Source organism: Chelonia mydas, chromosome 19, assembly GCF_015237465.2.
Source record: "Chelonia mydas isolate rCheMyd1 chromosome 19, rCheMyd1.pri.v2, whole genome shotgun sequence".
Taxonomy (NCBI): domain Eukaryota; kingdom Metazoa; phylum Chordata; order Testudines; family Cheloniidae; genus Chelonia; species Chelonia mydas.
The window spans coordinates 5,555,325-5,574,472 of NC_051259.2; the positions used below are offsets into that span (position 1 = coordinate 5,555,325).

General features: G+C 54.0%; 1 protein-coding gene and 1 long non-coding RNA gene across 6 annotated transcripts in view; one reads left to right on the forward strand and one right to left on the reverse strand.

Annotated features, from left to right (window-relative positions):
• The window catches only part of LOC122463319, a 29,551-nt gene extending 10,992 nt beyond the window's left edge, over positions 1-18,559 (reverse strand). The window contains exons 1-2 of the long non-coding RNA XR_006286561.1: positions 18,429-18,559; positions 9,804-10,354 (exon numbers count right to left, since the gene is read on the reverse strand). This is a non-coding gene — a long non-coding RNA (uncharacterized LOC122463319). The remainder of the gene's footprint in view (positions 1-9,803; positions 10,355-18,428) is intronic.
• The window catches only part of KCNQ4 (potassium voltage-gated channel subfamily Q member 4), a 78,603-nt gene continuing 74,995 nt past the window's right edge, over positions 15,541-19,148 (forward strand). For 3 of the 5 annotated variants that reach the window (XM_043532196.1, XM_037881810.2, XM_043532197.1), the window contains exon 1: positions 15,941-16,823. In XM_043532196.1, coding sequence (XP_043388131.1) covers positions 16,528-16,823 — 296 coding nt within the window. In that variant the 5' untranslated portion in view covers positions 15,941-16,527. Of the gene's footprint in view, positions 15,873-15,940; positions 16,824-19,148 lie in introns of those variants that run through there. The other 2 variants (XM_043532198.1, XM_037881811.2) reach the window with 2 other exon arrangements.

Genomic DNA, 19,148 nt, shown 5'->3' on the forward strand with positions numbered 1-19,148 from the left:
TCATACAATGACTTGTCTATGCTGTTCTATATACTATACACTGAAACTAGCCACTGGACTAAATGATCTAGTGGTCCCTTCTGGCCTTGGAAACTAAGAGGGGGTGACTTTAAATGTTGCAGCAAGCCATAAAATGATGGCCGGGCTGGGTCAGAGAGGAATGCCTCCCTTGCACTCTAATGGCTGTGGCCACAATGAAGAGATGTAGCTGCCTTTTTGCACCTGGCATTGCACATTGCCAAGGCACTGGGTAACTTGATTAGCTGAATACATGGATCAGTTTTAAGATGGCATCACTCCGTCCCTCCTGTTGAGGAGGGAGAAAAGAATGTGATCTCGGGGTTTGGCAGAAGATAACCAATGCTATTTCTGCCTCTCCTGCCAGGGAAAAGAAAGCACTTAGCATTTAGACTTCTGAGTCTGCCATAATTTCTGATTTAATCACTGCGGGAGGGGAGGGGGGGTTGTGATGTATGTTTTTACCTCTGATCTCAGCATTCGTGCTCACGCTTGGCTGAAAGATGACCATTAGCTGGGTTCTTTCTTTGCAAGGAGTCTGTAGGATCAATTTAGGCTTTTCTTCCTCCACGGGAGTGATTAGCTAAGCACAAACCACAGAGAGAGAACGTGCCACTCTCCCTTACACTTGGGAATCAGTATTCTCATCTCAGTGGGCTGTTTGTTACGACAACTGCCCTTGTTCTGAGGTTTGCAAGTCGTCAGCACAGGTTATGTGACTGCCCCCTTCCCCCAAGCAAAAGTCTGGTGCTAAGGTCACCTTCTGGGGTAAGGACTATCACTGTGTGGGAACTGCTTCAACAGCCCCCAAAGGAATTGGAGATGTACAAAGAGCATAACTTACTGCTGCATAAGAAATAAACTCTAACAATCCCATGGGATAAGGCCACATGCGCTTGCTTGTTTCTGAGGGGGTATAAAGCACACAAGCAAAGCTGAGTAGTTTAGGGGATTGCTGATCTGGATAAAAACACATTGTGTGGTGTATTGGGGGGAAAAAAAACAGGCCCTGGTTCTGCTCCCCTGCACCTGTGCAGAGGGCTGCGAAAACACCATCGAGTCAGGCTGGTCGCACTTCATAATGCCTGACATTCAGGGCAGTGAACCCTCGGGCCCATTGTGTCACATTCACCGTTCGTGGATGGATTGTGTGTGTATAAAGCATATAGTTAGAGGTAAAAGGGCAGGCGCGGCTCTTGTGCACCCACCTAGCTCTGTTGAAAGTTGGGAGGGCTGGGGGAGTTAGTTACCAAAGGGGGCCATTAGATAATCTAGTCTGACTCTGTATAACGCAGGCTGTTAAATTTCACCCCTGTGCTGAGCCCTGTAACTTGTATTTGACAAAAGCTGCTCCCAAAAAGGCAAACAAGTCTTGATTGGAAGATGTCAAGAGCTGACGAGTCCCCTCTTCCCTTGGTCGTTTGTTCCCATGGCTGCTCGCTCGTACGATTTAAAAAAATTGTACCTAATTTCTGACTTGAATGTGGCTAGCATCCGCGGCAGAAGTGGACCTGAGAACAATTGTGGTTTGATCCCACCTTAAGGTCCGCCCGGGAATTCTGACCCTGCGTTCCAGAAAATGTTGGGCAATCGTTTCCATGGTCTTCACCATCTTCTGGCTCGAAAGGTCAAGATCCTCAGCTGCTGTCTGTCAGCAGGTCTATGCTGATTTACACCAGCTGGCTCAGAAGATTTCCCAGAGTGGTGTTTGGAAACCCGCTTCCCCAAGGCACCCACACAGGTTGGACAGCAGGGTTTTTTTTCTTCATAAAAGAAGGCCCTCTTGAATGTTTACACTCGGTGTTTAAGTTTTTAAAACATTTGTAGAGGATATTATGATGAATCAGAATAATATTTCCACTGGGCTAGTTTCACAAGCTGTAAGCCTCGCCCACACAGCTGAGGGTCCTGAAGATGAACTGAAGTATTGCTGTTTGGCTGAATGTGTCTGAGTGACGGTATTTTGTATCCTGAAGTAACCCCGATAGCCTCCCTCTTGTACTGGGAGAAAAAACCAAGAACCATCCTAGGGTGGAAAACTCTGGGGTGGTGCACCCCAGGCTCTTGGGTGTTGGGATATTATGTGTGAAATAATTAGCCTGGTGCTTTCTATAGAGCCTTTCCTGCCAAAGTGCTGTGCAAACTACAGCCCCGATCCCGCAATACGCTCTGTCTGGGCAGGCCCTCACTGAACCTGACAGGGTGTCAAGTAGTGACGGGGATTGCCGGGAGCCTTTTGCAGCATCAGCACCACTGAAATGCAGCTGTCTCTGGGGTGGAGGACAGCAGACAACACACACAACAGAAGAGTGAATGGTAAAAATTGGGCTGGGACAAACCATGAGGTTTTTATAAAAGTGCCATGGGATCTTAGCATCCATTTAGCACCAATAGTCAGTATCTATTTAAGCCCTTGGCTGAAAGGTGCCCATGTGTTAAATTGCCCAGGACTTGGTGTATCTGGCTGGGAGGGATGAAATGCTTGAATTGAAATTGCCAGGGTTTGAACCTGTCACTACAAATATCTCAGCCCCCTCTGACCAGTCCAACGGGCTCGACTCATGCTTGCTTTGATGCCTGTTTCATTTCCCCAGGGCAGGCATCTCCGAACTGCCCAGCTCTGTGGTGCGGAGGCGCCTGGCACGTTACAAAAAAAAGTGCAGGCTGTTCTTGGGCAACAGAAACCTCTGGGGGTGTCTCGGGAGGACGACTCCTTTTACAGCGCTCGGCGTGGTGACTGGGGGCAGGATGCCAGCCAGGCCCAGGGGCCTTTGGGTAGGAACAGCTGAGTTCTAACGGACTTTGCACAGCTGTCCCTCTGCTTAACTCTCCATAGGAAACTATTGAGCTGCACCAAAACCGCAGGGGGGAAGGCACTTCGCGAATGTGTCTAGAATGCAAACAGGTGGTTGGGTTTGTTCTGAACATTGCATATCGGAGAGTCTGCAGAGGGACATAAGTAAATCCATCTGACAAGCAACCCTACTTCTTCCACCTTCCTTCAATCAAGAAACGAACCTTCAGTATCTCAGCCAAAGCCCTAGAGATGCAAGCGCACCCAGGCTCTTATTAACCTCTTTGTTATTCTAGTGGGTCCCCATCGCCCTCCCAGCCTGGGTCAATTCTGCCCTCGATATGGACTCCCTGGAGTCCATGAGAGAGGGAGAAAAATGACCCTGTTCATCGATTTCAAGGCCAGAAAGGATCATCATCTCTGTCCTCCTGTATAACCCAAGCTAGAGAATTTTCCCCCATTAACTCCTAGAGCTCATTTGTTAGAAAAACGTCCAATCTTGATTTAAAAACAGTCAGCCATGGAAAATCCACCATGACCCTTGGGAACGTTGCTAGATCTGGTGGGAAAACGGTCAAGAAACTTCATGGGAAACTTTCAAATTGTCTCTGTTTGACAGGTTTCAAAAAAATTATTTTCTCGTCATTTAGAAATTGTTACCAAAGAAAATGAAAATGTTCCCCCGGGGAAGGTTCCCCATTGCACTCCTTCTTTTTCCCTTCTCGAGCTGCTCAAAAATGGGAAAACTTTTGGGGAAAAAAAAAATTCATGAATTGTTTTCCATCCACATTTTCTCTCTCGGGGTGTTAGCGGCTGATTCGTTTAATTGCCGTTGTAAACACGAGGGAGATAACCTACTGCCCCTTGGGGGAATGTATGACAATGCAGCAGAGGGAGCAAATTGTGCGAAACTCGACTTCCCCCTCCTCTGATTTCAGGCTGTTGCAGTAGCATGTGCTCAGAGCCGCAGCCACATCGCACGTGCAGCGAAGAGCTTTCACACCAGTGCCGCCCCAGCGCAGGGAGGGACACCCAGCAGGCACGGCTGGAGTTGCAAGGCCTGTGATCTTCCCTGGGGCTTGGGAGGCAAGCTCTGAAAGGAGCGCTAATGCCCAGCGTGCGGGGTCTTGCCCTTCTCATCATGGGAGGGGGAGAAGGAAAAAAACCCAAGTTGGGACAGAGGCAAATGGCTGCTCCCAGGACCAGCTCTGCATGCCAGGCGAGGTTGCTAATCTGCAGGAGGCCGGGCTCCACAGGAGCCTGATGGGTGGTCCCTTGTTCCAACTGCAGTAAGGGAGGGTCAGCGTCAACGCTTGCCCTAACAGGTGCTTCTGATTTGGCGAAGTGGGCCAAGGACCTCCACCAAACCACATCTATAGCTGAGTCAATATCCTCCCCCTCAGCCAGCTGGAGATGACACCCCACCTCATCTCCCCTGCCCCTCCATGCCACTTCACCCATCCTCCATCCACTGTCAGACTCCGTCTGACTGCAGGCCGCCCCACACAACCAACCCCCTCCCCGCCTGCTTTGGACCCCAAATGACACTGGGGCAACGGCTGCTACTCGGCGCCGGGCACCAGGCCGTAAAGCAATGTCCCTGCTCGTCTGCGCTCAGGGCTCGGGTGGGTCCTATGCAGACAGCTGGCGAAGACATTAAGAGGAGGCTTTTGCTCCCCAGGGCCCGTCTGCTCCCAGCCGGCCGCTGCCGTGCTGGCACCGTGCCCATCCCTCCGCCTTGTTCGTCTCGTCCCCTTTCTCCCAGGTGACATTTCAGCAGCAAACCATTGCCTGCGAACTGGCATCCCACAGGTGGATGTGGCCCGCTGGGAGCTTTGCTCTGCCTCTCCCAGCAGCGGCTGGGCTCTATTGATTAGAAAACGGGAGAGGAGAAAAGCCATGCCGCTCTGGCAAAGGGCCAAGCTCCTGTCCTTCGTGCTGACTGCTACCCTGTGAGACCGTAACAGGCCGATACCTGAGCCGCTCCCAGGCCAGGGGAAAGGAAAGCGCTGAGCACGGGGCTCCTATCCTGCCTGTTTCCAGCTCTGCCACAGACTCGCTGTGGGACCTTGGGTAAGTCACTTCACCTCTCTCTCGGCCTCCATCTCCTCACCCGTCCCGGGGAGCGTCTCCAATGGGCAGCGGTGAGAATCATAGAATCTCAGGGTTGGAAGAGACCTCAGGAGGTCATCTAGTCCACCCCCCTGCTCAAAGCAGGACCAATCCCCAATTTTTGCCCCAGATCCCTAAATGGTCCCCTCAAGGATTGAACTCACAACCCTGGGTTTAGCCGGCCAAAGCTCGAACCACTGAGCTATCCCTCCCCGCATTGGGAGCCATTGCTGCACAGAACCGTCCGGGAAACGCACGCTGGGAGTTCATGACGTGGGCACCGACTTTTACTTTTCCCCGGGGGCGCTTCACCCCTGCTCTGCCCCGAGGCCTCACCCTTCCTCCGCCCCTTCCCCTGAGGCCCCGCCCTCCCCCATCTCTTCCCGCCCCCACCCACCCACCACTCGCCGCTCTCCCAAGCCACAAAACACCTGTTTGGCGGTGTCCTAGATCCGCTGTTTCGTGGTGCCTCAGATTAGCTGACCGGCGCACCACCAAACAGCGGGTGCTGTGAGCTGGTGGGTGCTGAGCACCTGTTATTTTTTTTTCATGGGTGCTCCAGCCGCAGAGCACCCAGGGAGTCAGGGCCTATGGTTCATGACAACTTTGGAACTTTCCAAAAGTCTGAGCTTTCTGCGAAAACACACTCCACTTCTGCTTGCTAAATACTTCTGGGGGTGTGTGTGGGGGGAAGGTCTGCTGGCCACATGGGAGCTGGGAATGACTGTGCCTGACAGCGCTTCGCTGCGGGCTCAGAACAGGGCTGTTTGAATTGAACATGAGTGCGAGCCAGATACATGCGACGGATTAGAGCTGGTACGAAAAGGGGCCAGGCGGAGGGCTGTGGAAAATGTCAACATTTCATCAGACACCAAACAATTTTGGCCGTAAGCTGCTGGGGGAAAAAAAGCCCCAAACCAACTTTTAAGGAAAGTTAGCAGCTTTCTGCCAAAATCCTCAGTTCGTCAAACACACCATTTTGCATGGAAAAAAGTGTTGACGAGCCGTTTGACAGATCCCTCCCAGCTTTGGGGTGCATGGTGGCTTCCCCCCTCCTCAGACAAACCCTGAGTTTGATTTTTTTAAGGGCTGGCTGGAAAACAAGAATTCCGTCGTGTGAAAAATGTCAAGAGTTTGACTTTTGGTTTTCATTCTGCATCAGACCAGAACTGACTGCAGCCTAGCCCGCTCTGCGGTCTGCCGCTTGGTTTGTGAAGGAGCGTTGTAACCGTGCCGTTGTGGATGCTGATGGCATTCCCAGGACTGGCCCGGATCTGGCGAAGAGTCTCACCCGTGCTTCTCTTGAAGCATGATGCAGCCCCACGGCACAGAGCACTGAGGGCTTTGGTCCTGCTCGTAGGCTTAAAGTTAAACGTGCACAAGTCTTTGCAGGCTTGGGGCCTTGGGCTGGCACCATTTCAAACCTAGGACCCCTTTCTACTGGGCAGAGGGCCTGAAAAATAAAATGCAGGGGTGAGTGCTGCAACCAAGCTGCAGGTGAGACTATTGGGCCTGGCTGCCATCAGTTAATAAGTGCTAGCAAGACTTCTGCAGCTATAGGAAGCTTTGTCCAAGCCCTCCCGGGAGAGAAGAGGATGGAGGTCAGGGCATGCTCCTTAGTGAACAGAATTCAAGAGAAAACCCTGCTCCGGTGTCTGAACTCAAACTCCCGGTTTCAGCTGCACTAGGCAGTCTGCCCTCTTCATGGAGTGAGGGGAGGACATTGCCTCCCCCTGGCATTCCTGGCAGCAAGCGAATGCTGTTTCAGTGGCTGGAGGCCTCAAAGACCCAGACATGAATGATCAATGGGCTAGAGGCTCAGGGCCAGATTCTGAGCTTGTTATGCTGGTGTCAACCTATTGCCCTTGGCTAATTCAGATTTACACCGGTGTTCCCGAGATCCCTCTGTCCTTTGCCGCACTGGGCCTCGCTGTGCTTGTGCTCTGCGTGTGTATGTTCGTGTGTGTAGAGAGATTATCCCACATGCACGAGCACCTCCCAACCCCCTCCGCCCCCCGATGCCTTTTGTGCTTGGAAACATTTTACTCCTCGGTGCTAAATTCAGCTTTCCCTGTATCCTGGTTTTGCCCCTTCTTAAAGAGAAGCCAAGAGCTTCCCCCAAATCCCTGTTAACCTCATGGTTGGTACACCCTGCCCTATTGTGTTTCAGGCAATGTGGCCTACAGAATAGGGCAACCAGGATTTGGAAGATCTGGATTCTGTTCCCAGCTCTGCCTCTGGCTTGGGGCAAGTCACTCATCTGCTCTGTGCCTCGGTTTTCCGTTTGGTAGAATGGGGATAACGTTTCTCTGCCTTTCGGCTCAATGGATGACAAGTGCTGTAGGTGCTTGAGTCCATTATTTTAGGGATCGATTTAAGGAGCTCTAAGAAACAAGGTCCCCCCACAGTACTACACCCTAGTGTTAAAAAAATGCCATTGCACGATTTCTCCCAGTCACAGCCTGGGCAGCCTGCGCCCTCGTCACTCAGAGAGACCTTGTGTTTCTCAGCCGGGGTCAATGAGTTAAGCCGGGTGTGAGAGAGGATTTCTGCTTAATTTACAACCGTTGGTTTCTCTACCAAAAGACGACAAACAGCCAGCGTACGTGACGCTCGCAAGCTGGAGGCCCAGGGAGCAGGTGGGAAGGAGCCTGTGGTTACGTGAGTGCCACATTGGGCCTGTTTTGAATGTGGACGATGTTGAGCTGGAGCAAGAAATCACTCGGCCTGGGCTGCTTCGCTGGTTAGCAGCCGGGCGGGAGCTTGTCTGTGGCTGAGTTCTGTCCTCACTTACACACGTGCAATCCCAACGAGCGGCGCAGGGCTGCGTGGGCACCACTGAGGGCAGGGTGGCCCTAGGACTTAAACCAATGAGGCACCAAATCAGCCTGCTGGGTTCTGGCCATCTCCAAAAGAAGCCTGGCAACGTCGGCGTCTGAGTGTAAATGCTTGAGGCAGCTGAAGGCCACGAGCTCACATGTCCCGTCTCAGCCAGAACTCGCAGATCTCAGCAGATCAGTTCCTCCCCACCTCAGGGCGGGATGGCCCGTGAGGAAGCTGCTTCCCCCTGGCAGACACTGTCTCTGAAGAGGAAGCTTCATTTGTTCTCTGGGGTGTTTTTGCTGCTTTCCTTCTGGCTGCATGTCCAGTGCTCTGCAGGTGGGTCTCTTTCCTCCCCTCCATGCCAAGGCTGGTGCCATCTGAAGTTGTCCCTAAATGCTCTGCTGATCTGACAGCACCTTCCACCCGAGGATTTCAAAGCACTTTACAGATTATTTAAGCCTTGTGGGCAAGTTGTACCATGATCCCCATTTACTAGATGGCGCAGAGAGGTTAAGTGACTCGCCCAAGGTCTCAGACTGTGTCAGGGCCAGGAAGAGAACCCAGGAGTCCTCACCTGGAGTCCCCTTCTTAAGTTGCTATGTCCCGTTCCCTGCTCACACAGAGCTGGAAAAAGAAGCTAGCGGCCTTGACCCTCAGCTCCTTGGATTTAACTCTTCCACCGCACTCCAGTGAAGGGAGGAAGAAGGAGATGAAGAAACAGGAGAACTTAGCTCTTTATTCACATGCCTGGAATTCACCCCTGACTCAGGAAAAATCCCAAGTTTCTTTCTAGTTCCAGAGGCAGGCAAGTGGCCAATCCTGCAGCAACCAGGGAGCCCTGTCTGCCCCCATCCCCCTGTATAAGTCAGCCCCTGCGTCTGGGTGCTTTGTTGGGGCAGCCCCATTCCTAGAGCACCTGCCATGCTGGGCACGGGGTGCTTTGCTGACTCAGCAGGCTCCATGAGCACCGCTCTCCCCTGCCCAGGAGGCTGGGGAGGTACAGATGGGCCGGGGTTAAAGACTGGAGTTGTTGGAATCCATCCCTGTTGCTAGTTGTCAGAAGCTGCCGTCACTAGGGGACGGCCTCCTCCTAAGACTTTGTTTAGTATGTTCAAGTGCGTGTGAGCTTGAGAGGCAGGAACTAATGGCCCTGGCTGCGGCCAAGTATGTGAAAGCAGGTGCTCTGCAGGCATCCCACTCCAGCAGCAGCTCCTGCTCCTCTGTTCTTGGGACCCCCGGTGCACCTCAATCCCCACTTGCAGCCCATCATGCTATTCCAAACCTAGGCTCCTCACACAGCTCTGCCGACACCCCTCAGACCTGACCTGCAGTCCCCCTTTCCCCCCAATTGCAAATCCAGACTGTCTGCTCCTGCAGCTCTGACCTGTACTTCCTTTCCATTAGTCACGGCCTGACCCCTTCCAAAGCTCGGTCAATGCATCTCGCTCCCAGGCTGCAGCCAGTGCTGCTGGAACTAGGGATGCTGCTGCACCCCCTGGCTTGGAGTAGTAATAACAAACACCAAAGACATGGCTTCCATCATCACCACCCCTGGCTGCAGCTGCCTCTGCCCTTCCAGTTTCAGGCCCCTAGCAGACCGAGTCATCCACAGGCCAAACGTCTTGATGGGGTGCAAGAACCAGAGCCAGGTGGAACCCTGGGAACTAACTTTCACATGCGCCATGAGCGGGATGGGCCTAGGGCTGTGCAGGTGACAAGCTGCAGTGTCAGCTCGCCACCCTAGCTAGACTCATTGCCCAGGGCTTTCTGAAACCCCAGGGCTGTTTGGATTTTCCCTTTGATCTAACCATGCTCTCAGCTTGGTGCCAGGATCCCGAGCACAGGGCTGGCAGGCCGCACCCTCCGCACAAAGCCAGAGCTCCTGTGTGTTCCCTCCCCCCGCCCCCGAGCTCAGGGCTGGAACACAGCTCCCGTCCCCTGTTAGATTCTGCAAGAAGTCACCCCGTAGTCACCCTGCGGCTCCTCTCTGCTTTCTACTACTCCCATCTCCCAGCCCAGCAACTTTGCTACCACATACAGAATCTGAAAAACTTACTGGAAATCCTGTGCATGCAAATTCTGTCGTCTCTGCGGTGCCAGGAATTCACGCTGCAGTCCCAAGAGGGAAATGGGCTCAAAGCACGCAGGCCTCCTCACACTTAATCTACCAGGCCTTGGAGTTCCTCTTCAAAGTTTCATCATAGGGTGTTGGGGAGTGGGGGGAGAGAAAAGGGGGTGCAGTCAGACAGGGCTGTGGGGGAGATGGTGGTGAAACAGCCGGTGGCGTGGGCTAGCTTCCCGAAACCTTTGACGGTTCTGATGGATAGGTCGGTGCAATATTGATTGCGACTCCCTGGCTCTTTCTCAGACACAACCAGCAAACCCTTTGCTCTAGAATCCGTCAGGTTCTGACGAGGGGAACACACCAAGCTCGGAAAGCCGAGGCAGAGACACGGATGTTTGGAGGGAGCCAGCCCTTCTTCAAGCAACGCCAAGTCACGGTTTTACCAGTCCAGGCCCCCGGAGAGGTGCGTCTCCACAGTGCTTTCACACAGACTGACCAGGAAGACACCGGCAAGGGCCGTGCATCTCCATTAGCTTAATAACCTGGGTAAACAAACATATGATTGATTTCCAGAGAGAGGAGAGCGCTAAGATTGAAAATATACCTTAAATAGATGCTGCCAGGGGAGTTTAAACCCCAGATGCATGTTTGATAAATAAGACTTTAAATATCCTAGGATCAATACAAATTAACCCAAAATAGAACTGGGCCTGGCTTGGGCTCTCTCACACCCTTTGCCATGTTTGCAACCCTATTATTGCAGCCCCCTGCTGGCACATGGAGCCAGCTAGGGGAACTTGACCTGAAACTGACGTGAAATTGATGAGTTGATTTCCTTCAGAGCAGCCCAAAAACAAAGGGTGAGAAGTAGTTTAATTTTTAAACAATTATTTCCCTTTTACTAATCTCAGTTTTGGTTAACACAAGGAAGGAGATTTTTAGAGATGAGAGCAGAAGCAGTGAGAGCCTGAAAGCAGAGCAATGGAGTTGGGAAGGTCGTTGTAGTCAGATTGTTAGAAGCCCCCCCCCTTTTTTTTTTAAAGTAGTAACAGCTATGTTGTGAGCAGTTCGGAGAAATGAGGCCTTTGTTAAAAATCCTCCCGGCCCATGTCCAGGCTGGCCACTCCTGAGCTAGATCTCTGGAGTAAAAACAGGAAGAACAAACAAACAAAACCCAACCATCCAAACCTTATTTGTACGTTATTAAGATAACCCCCAACTCAGTTAAAAGTCCTTTGCAGGTCACCTTTAACTCTACCCCCATAACCCCTCATCCCTCCTGCAATCTGCTTTCATCAGTTGCCACTGGAAACATAAATCTGCTTCTATTGAGTGCACCAAATGAACGACAGCTGCTTTGGGGGTAGGCTGCTGTAATATTGCCCCCCCACACACACACACACAGTATATTGGACACAGGGTCAGTCACTGCCACACAGGAAGAGCCTTTCACAGGTGGATCTTTGCATTCCTAGGACACAAGCCTCCAAAGTCCAGCTAGCTGTACCCCTCAGATCGCTGAAGCAGATCCGTCCCATCTTATACCAATGATGAATAGTAACATACTTCCTCTGCCAGAGCGGCCTCCGCCCATATGCCTTACAGCAGGCAAGGAATTCCAGAATTATGTCATAGCTGCAGCATTCATAAAGAGATGACAGCCACCAGGAGTTCCACAATTACATCCTCCTGGTGGCTAAGTCACAGAGCAGCAGCTGGAGAGAAGAATTAAATTCTTGGGGGAAGATCTGCAGAGATTGAATCAGTTCCTTGGGAATAACAACCAGCTGTTAAGAATAAAGGGTCTCCTTACCGGCACATCGTCCTGCCTGGTGGTGTTTGCATGACAATTTCCAGTGTGACGGTGGGAGATGACTGAACCAGGCGGGACAGATGAAATGTCCGGATAATAGGGGCTTGGAGCATGACTCCACTCTGCCCTTTAATTGCCCATCCACCCCTCATGCCCCAATTCTTCTTGGCAACTTTAGTCTTTGTATGAGTCATGTCATGTTGTATCAGGGGGGTCAGGATGCAATCTGCCCCTAGAAAAATCTCTCTCTTTTACCCTTATAGTGGATTCCGGTTAAGTAACCCCAAGGACTCCTTTTCCAGCTCCTGTTCCACAGTGCTACCACCAAGCCAGCTACCACCTGGGGATTAACTGGCTGGGGGGGTGGGGGGCAGCACCGCGGAACAGGCGTTGGGGGGGTTATAGAGGATCGCAAATTGAATAGAGGGATGCAGTTGCGAAAAAGGCTAATATCATTCTGGGGTGTATTAAGATGCGGAGAGCAATTGTCCCGCTCTGCTCAGCCCTGACGAGGCCTCAGCGGGAGTCCTGTATCCCGTTCTGAGGGCCACTCTTTAGGAAACCTGGGTCAACTGGCGAGAGTCCAGAACAGAGCAACAGAAATGCTAAAAGCTTTAGAAAATCTGACCAACAAGGAAAGGTTAAAAACGCTGGGCACATTTAACCCTGAGAAAAGAAGACCGAGGGGAGTCCTGATAAGTCTTTCAAATATGCGAAGGGCTGTTATAAAGAGGACTCTGATCAATTGTTCTCCGTGTCCACTGAAAGTAGGACAAGAAGTAATTGGCTTTATCTTCAGCAAGGGACTTGCACGTTAAATAGTAGGAAGAAACTTTCTAACTCTCAGCTCTGGGACAGGCTTCCAAGGGAGGCGGTGGAATCTCCGTCACTGGAGGATTTTAAGAACAGGTTGGACAAACCCCTGTCAGGGCTGGTCTAGGTTTACTTGGTGCTGCCCCAGCACTGGGGGCTGGACTCTGTGACCTCTTCAGGTCCCTTCCAGATTTCTGTGATTCTATGAATACACGAGGAGACTGGCTGGTTGCCCATGAATTCTCCAGCCTACAGTAACTCTGCACTGGGATTCACCTGCCCAGCTATTAAATTAAACCTGGCCCATTGATTCCTCCCCAAGCCTTAGACAGTGAGACCCAGATCCACCAAGGTTATTAAGCTCCTTCCTTCCATTAATAGCAATGCAAGTTAGGAGCCTAAATACCTTCCTAGATCTGGGGTTCACCCCCTCTCCTGCCTTTCCTGGACGGGAAGAGATTCATTCTGCTTCGCTCTCCAAGTTGCAGCTTTCCCAAGTGTGCAAGCAGCTCGGGCGTGAGGGCAAATCCTTCGCAGGGAGAAGTATTAGGTGGCAAACGTATTATCTAGTCATTTATTGCATGTATTTCCAAAGCACCCAACACATTTAGTGATGCTCGCTGGGGCCGGGTGCTTGGGCCAGGATCCTCAACCACCATGATAAACAATTCACTAATCTAAGCCGTAAATTTTCACTCATGCTACTCTACTTCTCTTTCAGCAGCGTGGGCCCTGGGGCGCACTTGGGGGAAACTGGCTTTGAAAATAAAACCAGCTTCTTTAACCCCTTGGAGAGGAAGTGTGGCTAGGGCAGAGGAGGAGGAGCTAAGCTTGTGGCACATGCTGCTGACCCTCCCACCCCCGCGTGTCACATCAGGTAAATTGTTTAATCTCTCTGTGCCTCGGTTTCCCCATCTAAATCAGCGATCGTACCTGCCGCTCAGTGTCAGGGGGCTGTGAGGCTTAGCTCATGCAGATCCACAAAGTGCTGGGAGATCTGCAGGTGAATGTTACATTTAGAGGCTGCCTAGGAAATAAAGCAATCAGCAATAAACCGGGTGTGGCCAAGTGCTGGTCCTGGGGCACGTACGCAGGGCCCTGGCCCCACGGCTCAGCCCTTGAACTCCGAGGGGGTCTGAGTTCAGGGCGCCCATGACATGGGCCACATGGCTGCAGGCAGCAAGCGGTGGCTGCTAGAAGCAGACACAACCTGGCCTTAATGGTGGGAGACCTGCAGGGCACGGATTGGGAGGGATTCTCAACAGTAGCCAGGAAGGATGTGTCGTCTCTCCTTCCCAGCTGGGGGAAAGCGGGGACGTCTCTGTCCCTAACAGTACATCCCTACTGCAATAAAAGACCCACAGCCCGGCCGTGGCTGGCCCAGGTCAGCTGGTTCAGGCTTGCGGGATTTGGGCTAGGGGGACTATAAAATTGCAGGGCAAATCTTGTGGCTCAAGCTGGAGCCTGGGCTCTGAAACCCAGTGATGGGGGTGGGTCTCAGCGCCTAGACTCCAGTCTGAGCCCCACCATCTACCCTGCAATGTTTAGCACCATGAGCCCAAGTCAATTGACCCATGCTCTGAGACTTGGTGCTGAGGGGTTTTTGTATCTTCTCTTGATTAACAAACACACCCAGAGGAACATAGCGATTGCCAGAATGCACCAGACCGGGGTCCATCTAGGCCAGTTTCCTCTCTCAGAGAGTGGCCCCCACTAGCTACGGCTGCAGAAAGTGCAAGGAGATAAAGATAATCTGCTGCCCACAGATTGACACTTGAACACCTGGCCTTTGCTTGGCCTGCCCTGCCTGGTGAATCTGCCCACAGGCTTGATTTACAACAGAGTCCAGATTATCCAAGAGCTCTTCCAAACAAGCTGCTGCCATGTCTCCCTTCTCTGCTGATGCCCAGTTTATTGGTTCCCAGTTCTCTAAACTGATTCCCTGTGCTCCCTGCCTTGCTTTCCCCAGTTGGTCCTCAAAGATGCTGAAGTTCAATAATCACAGATGGCTAATGTCTGGGACCAGTGGCAGATGATGCCTTCCCCAGAGCCTGGTGAAGCATCAGGGAGTCAGTTTCCTTCAGCTGCGGGCTATGTGTGGTCTCTCTCTGGGATTCAGATTAGAACAGGCTGCCCAAAAGGCAAAGTGAAACTTGGCCAAAAGCACCAAGTTATATGGTAAGTTAACCCATGGTCCAGTGTGCGTATCTCCTCTGCTGGGCTTCGTGCAGAGGATGGCGTCTATTCCAGCTCCCGGCCATAGGTCACAATCCTTTAGCTCGAGTGTAGAGGGTGATGCTTTTAGCTCCGGAGGTCCCCAGGGTTGGCCAAGGTGGGCCGTGTTTATATGTGTTTCTAAGCCCTGACATGGCTCTGACATGGGTGTTCAGCTGGTTTCAGGTCTCAGGGCAAGCTGAGCCCAGATCTTGTGCGCTATCCCAACTCTTTCCAGCTAGCCTTGATCTCACTGGGAGGGAACTGCTGGGATCGGACGGAGTTTTGCTTTTGGGGCAAGGTGGTGGAATTTAGTGGGTTTTGACTGAATTTCACAGTTTTTTGAGGGAGTTGTTTGAACCACCAAGAGAAGCCCAAGACTGTGGCCAAAGCTTAAGGGCCGCAAAGCCCCCCCAGGCGGTGGCCAAAGAAATGGAACCCAGGAGCTCCCCACAGCTCTGCTTGGCATGTCATGGGGGAAAGGCGACAACTTAAACAGCCAAAGCTGCAAGCAGCCTGCAGCCTCTTCCCTGGGGCCGGGACCTTCAAGTGGTCGGGTTTTTAACAAGCTTTACCAACCAGGCCCTCCCCTATTTGGAAACAACATTTTGATCCACTCCAGGTGAAGGCTGCCTGCTGGCATCAGAGAAAAACAGCAGCACAGATGTCAAAAACAGGTTTCAGAGAGGTAGCTGTGTGAGTCTGTATCAGCAAAAACAAGGAGGAGTCCTTGGGGCACTGTAGAGAGGAACACATTTATTTGGGCATAAGAATACAAAAAAGAATCCCTCGCAAGGGCCAGACCGGAGCGTCCAGCCCCTTCTCTGACCGTGGCCAGCACTTCGGCGGAAGATGCAAGAGACCTTAAAATGCTGGATTATAGCTCAAGCTCTCCAGGGGGAGGGTCCTTCCTGACCACATGGGGTGTGCTTTGCGCCCTGAAGCATGAGGTTTTCTAACCCTGTTCATTCTTTACCTCCCCGCCGGGGTCTGGCTGGGGGGGGCTGATCAGCCCCAGAAATGCCCGACCTTTTACTGAGTAACAAGCTCACCGCCGTTTGGCTGGCGGGGGAAGGGAAACCACAGCGCTGGGCTGCGAGACGCCGCCGGAGAACTCATCGGAGCTGAGCCCTGAGCGGGACCCGCCGCCCCAGCCAGGTGGGGGAAGCTGGGAAGCGACTGAGAGCCCAGCAGGCGGAGTCCCCACCCCCTCCGGCCCAGTAAGTCGCCGGGCTGCGCGCAGGGAGGGGCTGGGGGAGGAGAGAAAGGGCCCGGGGAGGAGGCGAGGTGACATGTGAGTGTAAGCAAAAGGCAGGTGGGAAATCGAGCGGCATGGAGAGGGGCCGGGGAGAGCTCGGGGCTGGGAGGGCGGCGGAGGCTCGGAGTCCTGCGCGATTCGCTGCGCTTTGACGCTAACCAGCCCCCCGGAGTGCCGTGTAAACTGCAACTCCTGGAAACTTGGGCGGCTCTGCCAGGCTTCGGCGCAGGAGCCTCGGGACGCGTCCGCCGCCCCCCGCCGCCGAGGTGGGGGGGGCTCTCCCCGCCGCTCGGGGAGGGAAGCTGCGTGTCCCCCTCCACCCCAGCCCGCTCCAGCTCCCTCGCCGCCCCTTTCGGATGGGCTGAGGCTGCGGGACGTCCCGGGCTCCTTTCCCGGCCTCCTGCGCGGAGCGCACCGGGCGGACCCGGACTTGCAGGGGCGCGCGGTCCCCTCGCTGCCCGGGGCAGGGGCGCCAGCAAAGGGCCCCCTTTGGGGAGCCAGCGGGCGCGCGGGGAGCTCCCCTCCCTCCGTCCCAGCCCGGGGCCCGGACTCGCCTGAAGCTCGGGCCATGCGGGGCTGGCCCGTCCGGGGGCCCCGCTCCGTGCCCTGAGCGCGCCATGGCCGGGCTGCAGCCGCCCGGCGGGGGGGACCTCTCCATGCTCTCGCCGCCCCCGATCCCCGGCGACCCCCGGCGCGGGGAGTTCGTCGCCCTGACCGCGGTGCAGACGGAGAAGAACGAGCCGCCCGCGGGCAGCCCCAGGCGCCTGGGGCTGCTGGGGACCCCGCTGCCAGCGCCGCCCGGCGGGGCGACCGCCCGCTCCGCCGCGCACAAGCGCTACCGGCGCCTGCAGAACTGTCTCTACAACGTGCTGGAGAGACCCCGCGGCTGGGCGTTCGTCTACCACGCCTTCATGTGAGTCCTCCTGCCCCCCAGCCTGCCCCCCAGCTACCCGCCTTCATGTGAGTCCCCCTGCCCCCCAGCCTGCCCCCCAGTCAGCCCCCCATCCCCTGCCCCCCAGCTACCCGCCTTCATGTGAGTCCCCCTGCCCCCCAGCCTGCCCCCCAGCTACCCGCCTTCATGTGAGTCCCCCTGCCCCCCAGCCTGCCCCCCATCCCCTGCCCCCCAGCTACCCGCCTTCCTGTGAGTCTGCCGGGCCCCCGTCCCCCTGTCCCCCAGCCTGCCCCGCAGCTACCCGCCTTCCTGGGAGTCCGCCGGGCCCCCAGCCTGCCCCCCAGCCTGCCCCCCATCCCCTGCCCCCCTGCTACCCACCTTCCTGTGAGTCCGCCGGGCCCCCGTCCCCTCCAGCCTGCCCCCCAGCTCCCTGCCTTCCTGTGAGTCCGCCGGGCCCCCATCCCCCTGCCCCCCCAGCTACCCGCCTTCCTGTGAGTCCGCCAGGCCCCCATCCCCGTCCCCTCCAGCCTGCCCCCCCAGCTACCCGCCTTCCTGTGAGTTCGCTGGGCCCCCATCCCCCTGCCCCCCAGCTACCCGCCTTCCTGTGAGTTCGCTGGGCCCCCATCCCCCTGCCCCCCAGCTACCCGCCTTCATGTGAGTCCGCCGGGCCCTCAGCCTGGAGTGGGTTCCCATCCCTGGGCCCCCCCCAACCTGTCCTCGCCCTCCGGCTCCTGGGTGCCCTCAGCCTGACACCCATCCACCCACCTTCATATGGCCTTGTCTGACCCCTAGGTCCCTAACCTCACCACATCCCTGGGGTGGCAAGGTCCAACATGTGAGAGGGGTCCCAGCCTGACCCTTCAGGATAACACCATCCTCCAAGCCCCCCCAGCCCTTCCCCCATCTACACACCTTCATCCCAGTACTGGGCCAGGTTGGCTCATCTGTAGGGGTCCCATCAACTATTCCCCCATCTCCATCCTGACCCCTAATCCCCCAAGGACCAGCCCACTAATCTAATCCCCAGGAGGTCCCTCATCCTCCTTCCCCAGGGCCATGTGTTTGTGTGGGTACTGTGGCTCCTGCATAACCCCACCATCCACACCTCACAGCTATTAGGCTCTTGCCTGAGTTCTGGATCGGGGAGCATCCCAGGTCCCCATCCCAGTCCTCACTGCACCACTCCAGTCTCCATAGACAGTACCCATCTCCCAATGCTGGTCCCCATGGGGGTCCTTCTAGTCCCCAGTCTCGGGTTTCATCTCCACTCTTTTTCACCAGTCCCCTTTTCTCCTCGCCCACATCCTTTCTCTCAGGGCTAATTCCTACCCGAGCTTCTTTCCAGTCCTTCCTCCGCTCCACCCCTCTTCCACCAATGCTATCCTAACCCTGAAGTCCTTTCTTGATCCAGTATCCACCAGCTTCTAGTCCTGATCCCCTTCCGCCATTTCAGCCCACCTTTCACAATCCATCTCTTCCTTCCAGGTGGCCAGTTCTCTTGTCAATCCCCTTTCTACCTTAAACCCCCTGCAAAGAGTTCTGAACTGCCAGCAGAACCTGCTGGGGGAGTCCCCAGGGGTCCACGTTCCTCTGTCTTGTCCCCATGTGAATGTAAAGAATCCACACTTGCTTGCATGCAGCTTCAAAACTCTTCCAAAATTTGCACTAGTTTCCTACTAATTCAGTTCACACCTTTCAAATCCAGGTACATGTTGTTAACAGCCTTGTCTGTGTTCCACTCCATTGACTAGTGTGTTGAATTTTCGACTAACATCTTATTTTGGGAGGAGGGGGGTTGGGTTACAAACAACTTTTGTGGCTTGCTTTTTTAAAAAAAGCACTCCATTGTTTGAACTTTGTCAACTCTCAGACGAGGTGAGAATACCTCCCAGATCATTTCCTCTCAGTTTGTTTCTTTTTCAAGTTTCAGAGTAACAGCCGTGTTAGTCTGTATTCGCAAAAAGAAAAGGAGTACTTGTGGCACCTTAGAGACTAACCAATTTATTTGAGCATAAGCTTTCGTGAGCTGCAGCTCACTTCATCGGATGCATCCGATGAAGTGAGCTGTAGCTCACGAAAGCTTATGCTCAAATAAATTGGTTAGTCTCTAAGGTGCCACAAGTACTCCTTTTCTTTTTTCTTTTTCAAGTTTGAGATGGTATCTTCTGCTTTGCATGACTTCAAATTAAAAAGGTAGGGTTTTTTTTAGTGTTAAATAACAATGTTGATAGTTTATTAGCTCCAAGCCCTGGAATGGACCCAGAACATAAACACAGGCTTGCTTTCTGGGTCTGCCTTCCCTAGATATTAACTGGCCCGAAGGTTTTGCGGCTGTCATGAACTATA